This window comes from Kogia breviceps, chromosome 8 (assembly GCF_026419965.1).
Source record: "Kogia breviceps isolate mKogBre1 chromosome 8, mKogBre1 haplotype 1, whole genome shotgun sequence".
In the NCBI taxonomy this organism is placed as follows: Eukaryota; Metazoa; Chordata; class Mammalia; order Artiodactyla; family Physeteridae; genus Kogia; species Kogia breviceps.
Window position 1 is genome coordinate 50,635,524 of NC_081317.1, and position 16,245 is coordinate 50,651,768.

The following is a 16,245-nucleotide window of genomic DNA, read 5'->3' on the forward strand; positions in this document are numbered from 1 at the left end:
TCCTTGTCCTATAGAAATTTTTACCCTGTAACATCTGGGTTCTTTACCCTTGATGATGCAAGTCTGATTCTTACCTCCTGCCTTGCTTGGGTCATCCCTGCGTATACTGCCTTATACCACCATCATTACTTACCAAGTTTTATTTGGCCAACAAAGCACTTATTTTTTGCTGCATGTTACCTTTCTCTCCTTTTAGGTGGTCTGCTCTCTGAGGGCAGGCATCTTCATCTTCAGAGCACCTCACAGAAAACTTATGCTTTGTCTGTAATTTCTGAATAAGGAAGTTTCTATTTATTGTTCACAAGAAAGAGTGGGAAACCTGCTCTATATACTCAAAGATGGGAAAATTCACAATTTAAGTGAAATTAAAAGTGAAACTGTGGCTTCCTGTTAGGTGTTAGGATTCAGTGAAGATACGGTCAAATGATGGGTGTATAAGGGACTTACCGGCTTTTTTCTCTTTTCTACAATAAATGAAGATTTAGCTGTTATTTTTTTACTTGACATTTTCTGTATAATGCACATGAGCCTGTGTTGTTGTCTATCATCTGTGTCTCTTCCGTATATTCTCTCTCTCTCAAACCTTAGATGGAGTATGTGAAAGTCCTAGAATGTGTAACCTACGAAAATTGCCCCATTGAGAACCTTTTTCTTTTTCCACACGTTACCAACCAGTAAGAAAAAACTAATTAGCTTTTATTCTTAAACAGCTCCAGTTTACTTATATCACATGTAGTGTATAGTCCCTTCTTTAGGTTTAACTTTCTTTCTAACTCAGCTCTTTAATCTGTTGACAGTGCCTTAGACATGCTAGATGCTCAAATACTACATAAATTATATTTTAAGTTTATTTTGGGGGTAAAGTTGTGACAGGTATCCTGATAGTATGGTTTTTGTTGGAGATTGTGTCTGATCAAGTTTCAGAATCTTGAAAGAACCCTTAAGAGCTTTTATTGCAGAATAGCTTTCTAAGAATTGGGTGAGTACTATTTTTCTATTTTTCTATAAGCCAATTTAACTTGTATTGTTTCCAATGAAGCACAAAAAACCAGATTGTTTGGACAAGCATCACACCTTCTAGTCATCTTGTCTGAGAGGTACTTCAGAAATAGCCCATGCAGGAGGCCGTGGAATAGATTCACTCAGCAGGTATTGTGCTTACTTGGTGGATGGAGCTATCCATAAATACACACATATAGTCAGTCCTCCGGTTCACATCTGCAGGTATGGAGGGCTGACTCTATTTGTTGTACAACACTGTTTTATATGAGGACCTTGAGCATCTGTGGATTTTGGTACCCACAGGGGCTCTGTGGATACTGAGGGATAACTGTATGTATAAGAATAAGTTTCAACCCTCTAGGAGCTTAAAGCCTAATACTGTAAAAGTGTTGTAAGTGAATTGCAGTGCTCCCAGTTACTTGGGGGCAGCAGGGAGGCTCTGAGGCAGTCTGCTGCTCTGGTAGTGTTGAAGAAGCCCAAGCACATGTGGGTATTGAGTTCTAAGTACTGAAATTTCCCTTCTCTAAATCTCTCTAACATCCTCATAGTATATTTAGTGAAAGTGTCTAAAATGAAAAATTTACAATTCTCCCTGCTAGTGTAGGATTCTTAGTGTTTTTTTCATAGTGTGAATTCACATTGAGTCATTAGGCCCTGGTTTCTTGGTGACTCTTGTAACCATCCCATATTCAGAAACATTCATGTAACCCTAATCTGACTTGATGTTAGGCTCTATTTCATGAAGTCCATTTATTGTGTGTGCCACTGTCTACCAGAAAAGTATCCTGTTTCTCATTCTGCATTTCACATTAAGGTCTAAGATACCTTTGAGAGGGAGTGAAGAAGTAGGAGGATTTGATATGTGGCAGTTTCTTTGGAGAAATTAAGTTGGCTTTTCTTATCAGCCCATTTAAAGATGCTGGATGGGAATTCCCTGGCAGTCCAGTGGTTAGGACTCCACACTTTCACTGCCGAGGGCCTGGGTTCGATCCCTCGAGCGGCACGGTGCAGCCAAAAAAAGAAAAAAAAGATGCTGGATGTTGACCCTCTGTATGACAGTGGGATGGCCTCTCCATCGTGCTTTGTTTCAGCCAGGCTTCAGGCTTTCCAACCTACTCATCTGCTATTCTCTTATAAAATACTTGTTTTGTAATATTGTAATTATAAATTTTATTGTAATGAGAGTTTTGATAATAACTGCAATAAATTTGGAAGAAGCTTTACTTAATCTTTGAACTGTTTTTCTGTTAAAGTACATAATACATCTTCCTTGTGCCAAATCTCAGAGATACTGGTAATATTTGAGTTTTTTTCTTCCATAAATTGGGGCCTCTGATAATAATAACCAATTAACACCCTGGTTATGAGGATCAATTGAATTAATAAATGTAGCATACCCAGGAGAGTACCTGGCACATGGTAAGCACTTAATAAATACTAGGAGCTATCATCATCTGTATTGTTACATGATTTTATATATGTGAAATCATTATATTATGGTGAAAACATTATTATTGTTCTCCAGCTCTATGCTTTTAGTTTTATTATTCTGTTTAATCATTGTAAAGTCACTGTGAGGTAAAGACTATCATTAACATCAAATTACAAATAAAGAAATACATGCTTCAAAGGACCTAAGGAAATTATTCCCAAGTTATATAACTGGTAAGTAACAAAGCCAAGACCTGAACTTAGCTCTGTGAGACTCCATGCCCTATGATCTTACTCCTTTGTAACTTTGGAGAGCTCTAGTACAAGCACCAGTTTCAGGCCACTAGTTCAAAATATGATCTCTTGTGGCCCGAATTTCACCAGTAATAGTGCATTCTCTTTTGCCGTAAGTTTTTTTACCTAGTACTAAACTAACTCGTGTTTGCCTCAATTCCAGCCTATTCATTATTCATGTTACTTGAGGTTTCTAAAGATTATGTGGCCAAAGAAACAGGCTCATTTCTCATTTTCGATATTAAAAGTAAGGGAATCTGCTTTCTTAACCACTATTGAAAACAACCTAATATAGACAAAGCAGGAATGGATTCTTTGGTGGTTACAGCTGAAACTCCCATCTATTTATTTTTTCCATGCCACTTTACTGTAATCACTTTCTAAAATTTTAATGAGCTAAGTGAAGGTATGGGATTGGAAATGGAATACGGAACATTTTAATTGACATATTCCTGCTTAGGCCTTGGAATGACTAATCCACCACCAGTAGTGGATATGATTTAACCACACACCCGCATTCAGATGTCATATCCACTACCATTGCTCTACTTGTGTTTTATTTTTTGGTAAATTCTTTGCGTGCAAAGATCTTGAGGAATTTGGAAGGTATTTGTGGCCTCTCCAAGTTGCATTTCAAGAATATCTTTACCATGGACTTCCTGTTTGCTTTTACCAGCATGAGAGTCCTTGCTGAACCAACTGTACTAGAGCCAAAGCAGAAGCAACAATAAAAGGACAGATACCTGCCAACTATGATAGTTTAATAAAAAATAAAGATGCCTGTCATGACAACCTATTTGGACCCTCATTTAATTGATGCACATGGATGAAACTGTTTTGGGTAACATTTAATAAACTCTGCTTAAGGTAATTTTTCAGAGGGTGTTTAAGATGTGTGAAAAGGGAAATATAATCTGTCAAGTCCTCCGTTTATGATTAGTTGTGTCATACAGATTTCACAACCAGCATATTTTTGTTTTCCTGTGGCTCTTTAGTAGTTTTAGTATTGTTTTTAACAGTGTCATATATGATCACTTATTCTTATGACATTATTCTTAGCTTCATCTTTAAGTTGGATATAAGAATCACCTGCTTTGAATTTTATTTAATGATGTTGCACTAAAACTTGGAAATGATGTGAAACTGGGAAAGTCTCTCTGGTGTAAAACATCCAGTTGCTGTTTTCCCTTTATCTTAAATGGTACGTGATTCTTTTAAAAAAAGAAGGTAAAGCGTGTTAGCCCCAGGATTCTTTTTTTTGGCCACGAAGTGCACTGCATGAGATCTTAGTTCCCTGACCAGGGATTGATTCCACGCCCCCTGCTGTGAAAGTGCGGATTCTTAACCACTGGACTGCCAGGGAAGTCCCAGTCTCAGGATTCTTAGTTTGATTTATTTTTTTCTCAACTCCCCTCACCCCTATTAGATTTTTCTCAAATATCTCATAAATAATTCTCCTAAATAATTCTCAGGCACTACTAGTAGAAGAAATACAGTAACTGTCCTAAGGGAAAGACTCATTTGATGTATTTCAGATTTCCTTATGTATAAGAAAACATTTAGCAAAATTAAGGTTCTTTCCTTCTTGCATATCTTGTCTAGTATCTCCTTATAAATGTCTGATCATTTCTCTAGACAGTTGCATGATTTCAGACTGTGTGTTGCAGCCAGTGGTGTAATGGAAAACCCCTTGACGAAGAGTCAAGACTCTGGTATTCTACACCCAACTCTTTTGCTCTGTGTCTTTGGACAAGTATGAAGTTTCCCTTTTTTTCTAAATACAAAGAGTTTGGACTAAATGATATCTGTATTTTTGCTCCAAAATTACCATACCCCAACCCCTGCAGCATATAACTGTGTTTACGATTTTATTGCCTCTTGAGATTTGAATCCCCAGTTTACAAAATAAAACTTCATTTTTTTTAATGTTTAGTGGAATCTACAGTCAAGTATATTCAGAAAGTACCATCACATACGATTTTTGGTATATTAGCAGATTGTGGCCTCTCCTAACTTTCTAGACAAGATTTCAAAAATAAAGTCTCCTCAATAAGTGTGTGATGGTAAATCATCCTCATTACAATATATGTGTGGTAGGTACTGGGGTGAACAAAGAGGATAAAGACAAGGTTTCATATTTCAAGCAGTTAAGCCAGTCATAAGACACAGTAACAGATGAGTATATCTTGGTTTCCTCAGCATTTAAGAGAACAAGGCATATAATGCAGTGTGGGCACAGGTAAGGGGTACCCAGCTCAGACTAGAGTGGAGAGGATGGATGAGAGTTGACTTTATAAACTAGGTGATGCCCATGCAGAGTCTGAAGTGATGAAAATTTAGATGACTGGAAAGAGCAGCTTACACTAACACAGGGAAGTGAGAGCAGGAAGCTTTGGGAAACTACTGAAGGTTGTTTGTGTTATATAGAGAAGGTAGTCAGTACCCTGAGTATAATGGACTACGAAACTTGAAATTAATCGTAAAGCATTAGGGAGTCCTTGAGAGATTTTAAGCAGAGAATAACCCGATCAAATGTATTTTGTGGTATCTCTGAACTTCTCGTTTGAATCAAAACAATCTTTATATAGACTGAAAACATTCAACCAACCCAGTCTCAGTAAAATTTGAGGTTCTGTGTGTGTTTTTCATGGATGCAGTATTCTATATTCTTGGAATACCTCTTAAAGGCAACTGCTCTAATCTACAATACCTTTACTAAGTCTTCCTGTTAGGTATGATTATTCCTTTTATCTCCAGCACCTTTGCTAGAGGGAATCTTTAATTTCTTATGGACTTATTTCTGTATGCTTTGTTCTCGCAAGTTTACTCATTTGCAACCCTCTGTGAAACATGCTTGTCCTATGCAAAACCTAATCTTGGACGGATATGTATATGTCTTGGTGTGTGTTTGAGACCTGTTCCTGGTAGGGTTTTGCGTTTAGAAGTAGATCAAAGGACATTGCTTCCTTTTGGTGGGTTTTGAGGTATGTGGCCTGAATTGTGGTTAGAGGTCACATCTTTCTGTGTATTTCTGAGCTCTCTTGGAGGGTCCAATATAGCTCCCTACCTGTAAAGCCTTGATGCTTTCACAAGACCTTTGCTACTGCCTGCCAGAGCTGGAGCTAATTTTTATTTAGAGATAGTATCATTTTCCTCAGTCCCATCAAGACTTGGTTTTTTGATATGAGCAGAAATTAACTCTCAGTTTAAATAGGCATAACTATGACCTTGTCCACTTCTTTCAGCTGAAGAGATTGAATGGAGCTTTTCAAAAAAAAAAGTCTGAAGTGGCAAGTATCTAATTTTCAGGTTTAATGTTTGTAGTCCTGGGTCAGTAATTGACAAGTGATAGAAGTTGTTCAATGGTGATCTTGCCAGTGGGAGATTTTTCAGATGTCTTTAGTTTAATAAAGAAGAGATTGCTTTGTTCATTTATAGTCCTTATCACTTTAATCTTTTGGTATTAATGTCCACTGTCACTGATCGTTGATGAAGCGGAGAGAATTGAGAGCAGTTGTATTTTTGGACAAAAGCATTTAGATGGACTGCTGATAAAGTGATGTGCAGGGATTTTAAACTTTACTATGTACATGTAATAAACTACCAATTCTTCCCATAAGATATTTTCATTTCTTTTAGTTCTGTGTATTTTGATTAACTTGTGTTTTGATAGCCCATTCTTAGTATATGTGTTACTTGTCCTTGACTGTTTAATGTGTAATTAGTTTTAGTTGCTGATGAAGAAATGAGGTTTTAATTGCAAGGAACATACTGTGTCTCAAACTATTCCATTTTCAAGACCTAATTACTTTGATAACTCTGTTTTTATCTCTGTTTTGTCCAGTCTGATCTCATTTATGAAGAACAGTTTGAGAAGCCATTGGCTAGAGCATTTATTTGTCTGGTACTTCTGATTGTCTCCCATCCTTTTCCCTTCAAGTAGTCTCAGCACTGCTTGTCTTTGTTTATGATATCACTTGTAGGGTTGTGAGGAATTCTAGAATAAACCTGAGTTTTAAATTGCTATCTTTGGAGTAGATTGGTGTTCAGTGTTGTACTTTCTGTATCATCTTTAAATATTTAAATTGCAGACTCTCTGGGTGCCTCTTAAATTAGATCCTTCACTTAGTAGTTTTGACATTTCATAACCTTGCTCCTCAGGCATTAAATATTTACCTGTTTAAATGGCAGTGAAAATGTAAAATCCAAACCTATCTTTTAATCCAGTGAATGTAGATTGGAGAACAGCTCACACTTGGTGAAAGAAGAAGCTATTTTGACTCCACTGGAACATATGCTGGAGGTTCATTGTATCGAAGTATTTCTTTCTTTTTTTTTTTAACATCCTTATTGGGGTATAATTGCTTTACAATGATCTGTTAGTCTCTGCTGTATAACAAAGTGAATCGGCTATATGTAGACATATCCCCATATCCCCTCCCTCTTGCATCTCCCTCCCACCCTCCCTATCCCACACCTCTAGGTGGTCACCAAGCATCGAGCTGATCTCCCTGTGTTATGCAGCTGCTTCCTACTAGCTGTTTTATATTTAGTAGTGTATATATGTCAGTACTGCTCTCTCACTTCATCCCAGCTTACCCTTCCCCCTCCCTGTGTCCTCAAGTCCATTCTCCATATCTGCGTCTTTATTCCTGTCCAGCCCCTAGGTTCATCAGAACCATTAATTTTTAATTTTTTTTAGATTCCATATATATGTGTTAGCAAACGGTATTTGTTTTTCTCTTTCTGACTTACTTCATTCTGTATGACAAACCCTGGGTCCATCCACCTCACTACAAATAACTCAATTTTATCGAAGTATTTCTAATAAAGAAATTGCCATAAAACAAAACCATCTCTTGGGTCTTCTCCACGGGGTTTTATTTTAGTCTTGAAGAACCACAAAGATAGGCTTAACACTTTGAGGTTTCAGGTAGCCCAAGAGTGGTTCTCTAGCTAAGTATGAAAGCCAGGCACCAGTTTGAGCTCCAGACCCACAGAGAAGTCAGAGTCAAGAGTTGCTGATAATTGCCAGATAGAAAATTTGGTCTGGAAACTGATTTGAATCTCCAAAGTAAAATACAAGTCCATATCCCATTGCAAGTCTTCTGCCTACTTTGGTCTTAAGTATGTTTTCTGTTTATAATCCTTTGAGGTAGAAGAAGAGGAAGAAATACTTTCCGTTTCCTGGAAGGGAGGATGTTGCTGACAGTGATATCCTTGATAGAGAGGGGAGGGGGGGCTGCTTTAATCCCAAGAAACAACAAAACGTATAGAGGGGAGACATAGCACATTAATCTGGGAGGAGAGAAGTTGCCCTTCTTTCATCTTTATTTCCTGGAAGTGGGCAAGGGGGAGTGGTGGTACGATGCTCATTTAATGGAATTCTAAAACTTAGAAAGTAATAAAACTAATTTCAGAATTCTTATTATGATGTATAGTTTTTCCAGTTAATTGCAACTAGTGGCCACTCATCGTTTCTTGGGAAAAGTTGCTTTAAAAAAATATTAACGGGAAAATGAAATAAAATAACTTGACTTAACTGTAATTTTTGGTGCCATCCTATTCTACTGTCTGTCCTCCTCAGTTTCACTCTGTGTGTGCATTTAAGAAACAATCAAGATTAATTTAATTTTTCAAACTCTCAGAACAAGTGCACTGATGAGCTAGTTACTGTAATGTGGTATTGTGGCATGAAAACCAGACAAGGACATGGGTTCAGAAGATCAGAATTTTAAGCCAGAGTTCAACACTTGTGTATAACCTTAGGAATTTTACTTACCTTGTCTATATCTGTTTCCCCAGCTATAAAATACTAATGTGTGCCCTCACAGGGTTGTTGTGAGGCACAAACAAAATACTGTATCTGAAAGTGCTTTGCAAATGGTGAAGTCCCATAAGCCCCTAAGTGTCAGTTAAATGGAAATATTGTTACCACCATGAGCTTCTATACAATCAGTCGCCCGTTCTGCCTGTGGTGATAGGAACCAGTTCTTTGACAAAGTTACTGAAAAACAATATTTTGAGAATGTTTGTTATTGGTTCTTGGAGCCCTTTTAATGTATCTGTGCTCTAAAAATGTACCTGGGATTTGTTTTAATCAGGTGTCTTACCTTACATACGGACACATAAATGATTGTTATGAAGGAAGAAGTTTATACTTAACAGATCTCTAGAAACAGGAGGCACAACGTTCCATGCAGAGCCACATGGGCAAGCACCAGGGATGGCTAGGAGGCAGAGGGGAGAGGGCAGAGCATGGCTCAGAGCTTTTGTTGGGTCCTAGTGGAAAGCTAAGGAGAAGGCAGGACAGGTACACTGAATAAGTTTGGCGTTGGGTAGTTTGAATAGTTTTGGAGGGCTCTGGTCTGTAAGGGTGGTCCCTGATTGTATGGTACCTGGCCCTAAGCTGATTTAGAGCAGGAGGAATATTTGGCTTGATGTGAGGATTTGATAAAGGAGTTGGGGGTGTGGTCTCTGGATTGACTGGTTTGTGTGTCAAAGGTACCTCACGGGGGAGTCATTTACTATCTCTAGAATTAGCTATTCCTGGGAGGGGCAGTCTCTCTAGGATCAAGGCCACAAATGCCAGAGCATTGAGAATACAGAAAATAAGAAAATATAGTCAATACAGGTTGGGAATTAAAGAAGCAATGTGAAATGAAGACCAGACACTGAAAGAAAAAAAAATGCAGATAACATAACTGACCCAAGTATGTTTTCAAAGCTTTTACATAAGCACTAAATATAAACCCGTTTTCCTAAATATATTTTAGGATAACTTTTAAAACACTCCACCCACACTCCTCTGAAATGCACAAAGCAGTGAATGTCACTGCGTGAGTAAATTATTCTGGAACACAGTAAGGGACTCAGGTTACACTCGACTGTAATGGTCTAGGTCTTTACTTACATTCTCAGATGCATGTAGAGGTAAATATAGTGTAGTCACCTAGGTTTTTAGGCTCTGTGCTAATAGCAGTTTAGGTGGATTAGAGATTATTTTATTATTCCTATTAACCATACAAGGAGGGTAAAATTTGTTCAAATTCAAGAGCCCTTAATGAATTAAACCTGGTTTTGAGCCCAGGCACATTGGTTAGAGAGGTGTCACCTTTGCTTGAGCTTGCGTTGAGGCTGCCTGCTTCATCAGTCATTGGAAGTAAACCTAACTCTGAGCATGTGTAGATGCCTATTCTGTTGCCCATGGGAAGTGGCTCTTTTTAAGGGGAACACTTCAGTCACACAATCTGGAGCAGACTAACAGCTGACTTGGTGAGAGCTCCCTGCCACTGAAATAAAGCCTTGGAGTCCTAGATCCTAAGGGTGTCTGAGTGGTGGAATTTTTAGCTTACCCAGGTAATGAAGGATTGTATTTTAGAAAAGAAATTGGGTGTTCGTGTATTCACATCACTGACTGCACATATAGTTAATTTGCTTTGTTTTTATCAGTTTTTATCAGTCCCAAGATTAGACTCCATTTGAATTATTTTGAGCACTTGGAAATTTCTTTCATTTCTTAATTTTCACTTACATTTAAATTCCCCGATCTTCATTGTTCTTAAGTATTTAGGCATAAAGAGAAAAGGAGTAGTATGTGAATAGTTATCTATCATTTCTCCACCACTATTCCAAATTACCTGTGTCTGTAGTATAAGACAGTGCTAATGTGACTTCCAAATACAGCTTTTGGAACAGCAGGTGTAGTTTCACTTGTTAATGAGCAAACTTGTTGAATAAAGGGTAAGAGTATTAAATGTTAACACTATGGGGATTGGGGTGAAAGAGAGCAAGACTTTTATAAAACCTGTCTCTTTTTTCTGGAAAGAAAAAAATAGTGATAACACAGAGAACTGTGGACATAATTGAAATCATGGAGAAAATATTTGGTGTTTCATACCAAATATCAAAAACTGTTTAAATTGAAAAGGTATTTTAAAATTTTGTTTTGCAGTAAGCAGTGAGCCAGATTAAAAGTGGATACTAATGGCTACAATGAACAGGCAGAAGTTGTCTTGTCATGGTACTCCACCAAATCAAGCCCGGGAGTAGACTCATTGGCCATTTTTTTTTTTTTTTTTTTTTTTTTTTTGCGGTATGCGGGCCTCTCACTGTTGTGGCCTCTCCCGTTGCGGAGCACAGGCTCCGGACGCGCAGGCCTAGCGGCCATGGCTCACGGGCTTAGTTGCTCCGCGGCATGTGGGATCTTCCCGGACCAGGGCACGAACCCGTGTCTCCTGCATCGGCAGGCGGATTCTCAACCACTGCGCCACCAGGGAAGCCCTCATTGGTCATTTTTATGAATGATCTGGCAGACGGGGTATACTGTGAAGTTCCTGTCCTAGTAGTCAGTCCAGAAGAGCTTACAGTTAAACTAAAGGAAATGAGGTCAAAATAGCACATGAGACTCAGCGCTAACTTAAAATTGGCAGAGATAGGTTACAGGCCCAGAGCTATTGGTCACAGTTTGGGCAAGATGTAGATGACTTGATGAACTCTCCTTGAATGCTGTGTGCCTTGCAAACTGTTGTGGACCTACGGGATCAATGGGGTACTAGCCTGGCTTTACTCAGCAGATATTCTAGCACGTGTGATGTGCTAAGATACAGTGATAAGAGAGACAGATACAGCTCCTCTCCTCCTGGAGTTCATGTAAAGTGTTGCTGATAAATACACATGGACTTGTTGTGTCTTCCATCCTGGTAGAATTCTGGACACTATATCTCAAAGATGGGAAGCTTTTTGAAGGGATACCTAAAATGGCAGGTGAAGTCAATAAACCAATAGACGGACTTAAGACCTTTTGAAAATCAAGATTAAAGAGATTTGTGGACAAGAAGATAGTAGGCAAAGGATAGCGGGAGGTATAGTTCATCCATACTTCAACTTCTTGCAATTTAAGGACGATAGCTATTTTCGAATAAATCAAAAGGATGTACTTATAATAACTTCTTCAGAAACTTTGTACCATCACCCCCAACCCTGAGATGGGAGAAGCGCAAAAACAGTTCACACAGATGTGTCAGGTGAATTTAGAATCTTTAAGCTTGTTCTTCTGATTGAGCCTAAATCCCTAGTTTAGGGGGATTTCCCCCCTTGAGGACAGCTTATTACCATGAGTAGTACTCTGCTATGTGCACCATTAGTCTGTTTTGAACACTTACAAAGCTAGGGGTAAATACTGTCTTCTCTCCATGCAAGGGAATGGCATTTCTCATTTGTCGAGAATTTCTCCAGAAATGAAACAGTTCACTCTGGACTTGCTTGAACTTCAGTGTTTCTTGTGTACTTCTAATGCAAAAGCTGCTAACTAACTTGAGGTGGCTTTTGGGTTTTGGAAGGGAGGTTACTGAGTGTGCATATACGTTTCATTGCTGTTTTCCAGGTTTCCTATGCTCGCCCAAGTTCAGCTTCTATCAGAGATGCAAATTTATATGTCAGTGGACTTCCGAAAACAATGACACAGAAGGAATTGGAACAACTTTTTTCACAATACGGACGCATTATTACTTCTCGTATTCTGGTTGACCAGGTCACTGGTAAGTAGGCAGCTGCTCTGGACAATCTTTTCTGCTCCCCTACTGGCAGATGGTGAAATATTCTGCCTTCCCATACAGAAGTCTTGCCTCTGGAACACATCAAAGGTATATGTGGGCCAGAAAATGCAGTTTTCTGCTGCGACTGTTCATAGATATGCATGGATAAGAATAGATTGTGGAGTATAGTGAGCAAGCTTGAGTCATTTCCTCTGCAAAGGTGCAGGTTTGGAGTCTGTTTTGTGGCTTATAATAAATTTACAAGTATAATTATTACGTGTAAGTTATTACAAATGATTACTAAAAATTAATCTTCATTTCCAAGCTGCTGCATGAAAAAAGCTCCCATCCTCCTTATAAAGTACTAATAAACAATCTTATTTTTATGAAAAGCATAGTTTAATGCAGCTAATTCTCCAGGAGCAGATTACACTACATCTACACTGGTAATTGCTGTTAAGGCTATTTTTCAGGTCCATGCTGTGTTGTATAGACATGAGTAAGAGTTTAAAATTTTGAATGTTAAAAATTTATTTTATTGCTTATATTACTTTTAACCAAACCAAAATAAAAAGACTAATATGTTTATTAAAAATTTTGTATGTAAGGGAGCTAGATCTTCTGCTAAAGCTTTTAGTTAAAGAAAAACTAGCAATAAAGATTTGATTATGGATCTTAAAAATAAGGCACAGGCATATTTTTCTATTGTAAAAGCAATATTCTTTTTAAAACATAATGAAATTAGGGAAACATGGTAAGGAGGGGGAAAAAATAACCTATAGTGCCATATACTCAAGCAGTCACATTAAGATTTTGTGGGTAGTCTTTTTCTTTGGGTAGGTGGGGGTTGTTTGTTTGATTTTTAAGAAAATAGGTTTTTCTTTTTTCCGCGTGTTTCTTCTTTCTTCCCTCCTTCACTCTCCCTATTCTCTTTCTCTCATCTTTCCCATCTCTCTCTCTCTCTCTCATAATTATTGTACCAGTGGAGATAGTTGTACATTACAACGTGTGATTTTTTTTCTTTTTAAAGAAACAATGGACCACAGAGTAAAATCAGGCCAAGTTTTTAATTCTTCAAGTGACGATCAATTTAGTTGATCTGAATTTGATCAGAAGCAGCCTATGTTATGCCCCTCTGTGCTGTTAATTAACCTCTTACAGAGTCTGAATACCATACTTCTGAGTTCTGAGTAAAGTGATATCTACCATCATTCACATACTTGGGAGAATGGCCTGTAGGTTTTGCTATATGGAGAAAATTTAGTCCAGTGAGGGTATATAAAAATGTGGTCTTTTCTTCTTAGCTGCATTTTGTAATTATCATACATTCTATCACACAGTGTATTGTATCACACAGACTGCTAAAGGGGTCAAATAGAAATCCAGACTTAGCAATCTAGATATATTTGTTTAGAGCAACAAAAATGGCCTGATATTTTGTTCATATTATTCATGCTTTTTCATTCATTCATTCTCAGTGAGGACTTGTGAATCAAAAGTAGATTTCTTTCACCTGTGATACAGAAAGCCCATCTCTTAACTGCAAGTCCATCCTGAGTATGTAGGCTCACAGGTGGATTTATCTCGCCACCTCCTGGTTTAGTCCCTGGTTCTCATGTGTGATTCTGCACCTGGAGCATCAGCATCCTTCTGGAACCTCCTTAGAAATGCACAGTCTTGGCCTCCACCCAAAACCTAATGAATAAAACTCTCAGAGTGGGCATTTTACCAAGCCCTTTGGGTTATACTGATGCGTGCTCAGGTTTGAGGACCATAGGTTTAGATGACTCATCCTATATAGAGGCCATTTCGTTGCTTATCTAGTGCTTTCCTTATGGAATAGTCAAGTCCTAGGGGTTATTCATTCTTAATAGATAACTGAAAGGATAGATTTGCTGTCATTTCACCATTTCATCTTTATACTTATGACTTTATAGAGTGAAATTTTCCACTTTGCCTAAAATGAAAAATTCTGCAATTTTGTTATTCAGCCATCAGGTGGTAATAATGTGCAGCAGGTATAGCTTAAATAGGAAAGGTGAAGTGATAGGGGCTGTCTGAGGTAAGTGTACATGGAAAAAATGCCTCATCTACCTTAGAGTAAAATTCTAAGCCATTCAACTTACACAGTATTAATTGTAAAGCAAGCAGAACTTTATTCTTTTTTAAAGTTCCTATAAATCATAATGGTCTAGTACATTTTCTTAGCCTATCTTTCTTAATAACCTCTCACTCTTTTCTTCAGTGACATACTCTGACTCATCTAGGCTTTTCTCACTGCTAGTCCCAAGCTGGTACTGCTACTACCAATTTGCTTGCCAAGAAAGTCTTTCCCTACAACTACTAATCTCATGATGGCCAGCTATGGCCACCCCAAATAGCCTGTTAAGCTAATTAAATGGAATGAGTTGGGTTTCCTGCTACCATTTCTCAAAAGCTGGACAGGTATTTGGCCATCCCTCTGCCTTCCCCCATTCTTGTCTCAGGGTGGAGAGAGCGGGAACCAGGGAATGACATTCCGTAGTCAGAAGTAAATGCTGCCAAAGAAAGCAAGCTTTGAGGCTTTACTTCTATCTTATTTATTTTTAAACTCTACTTCCTTTTTCACTCCTTTTTCTCCATATAATATTATTTCTCTAATAAAGAACAGCCAGCTAAAAACAGTGGGGGAACTTCAGGGCACCAGAAAAGCCTCTTCAGACATTTTTCTTAAAGGGTCGGTTTCCTATATAATATGATTAAGTAGAATTATATTGTTTAAAAATGTAGCTGAAATATATTTTTCTACCACTGTGCATATATTTTTAGCATTTTTAGCAAATGTCTGTTTCTGTTCTCCTTGTTACAAGAAAAAGAGCTACTGTGCCCATCATTCCTGAACTGTTTGTCCAATAGCATAATTTGAAAAGTACAAGTCAGGCATACTGTTGACTTTATTAAAGAGTGTGAGTGCATGAGAGGGAGAGAAGAAGGTGGGGAAAGGAAACATGGATATGCTTGTGTGCTTTCTTCTTCTTCTTGGCTTATTGGTAGCATGTGGTAATGGATTTTAAAATGCGCTAATTTAATTTAATGCATTTCATATATTTAAAAAAATACAAAATTGTAATACTATACTGAATTGCTACTAAGTCAAGGTAAAACTTTTCTCCTCATGTGATTTTGTGGCAGATGTTATATGTGGGTGAAAACATGTTCTTGAGAAGGAAAAATTAATTTATCCTTTCTTCTCTCCCTCCTGTCTCCTTCCACTCCCTCTTTCCCAAATCCTTACCTACATCTACCTTAGGCATATCAAGGGGTGTAGGGTTTATTCGATTTGACAAGCGGATTGAGGCAGAAGAAGCTATCAAAGGCCTAAATGGCCAGAAACCTCCTGGTGCCACAGAGCCAATCACTGTAAAGTTTGCTAATAATCCAAGCCAAAAAACAAATCAGGCCATCCTTTCCCAGCTGTACCAGTCTCCAAACAGAAGGTATCCAGGACCACTAGCTCAGCAGGCACAGCGTTTTAGGTAAGTCTGGTCTGGTTCTTATGCCCAGCTACTCAACTCAGAACTCTCAGGTTCACTGTTCAGTACTTTTACTGACAGGGTCTCCGGTTTGCTATGATTATTGTTGTTTTCTTTCTTATTCTTATGGGCACAGAGAAAACCTACTTGGGAATAGTGTCTGTTGCAAATATCCAGCGTGGGGACAAAAGGACAATAACCTACAGCAGTGGTTCTCAGCCAGTAGTAGTTTTGCCCCTCTGGGGGCATTGGCAGTGTCTGGAGACGTTTATGTGGGCACAGCTTGAGTGGGGGGTGCCACTAGCATCTAGTAGGAGAGGCCAGGGATGCTGCTAATCACCTTGCATGTACAGTTATAGCCCCCAACAGCAACAGATTATCTGGTCCCAAACAGCACTAGTACTGAGGTTGAGAAACCCTGACCTACAGAATGCTGGGGTCTTCTTAACTGTTTCCAGTGCTTTCAAATT

General features: G+C 38.3%; 1 protein-coding gene across 22 annotated transcripts in view; it reads left to right on the plus strand.

Annotated features, from left to right (window-relative positions):
- Positions 1 to 16,245, plus strand: part of ELAVL2 (ELAV like RNA binding protein 2) — a 160,596-nt gene that overhangs the window by 133,933 nt on the left and 10,418 nt on the right. For all 22 annotated transcript variants that reach the window (XM_067041399.1, XM_067041406.1, XM_067041404.1 and 19 more), the window contains 2 exons: positions 12,113 to 12,266; positions 15,553 to 15,778. In XM_067041399.1, coding sequence (XP_066897500.1) covers positions 12,113 to 12,266; positions 15,553 to 15,778 — 380 coding nt within the window. The remainder of the gene's footprint in view (positions 1 to 12,112; positions 12,267 to 15,552; positions 15,779 to 16,245) is intronic.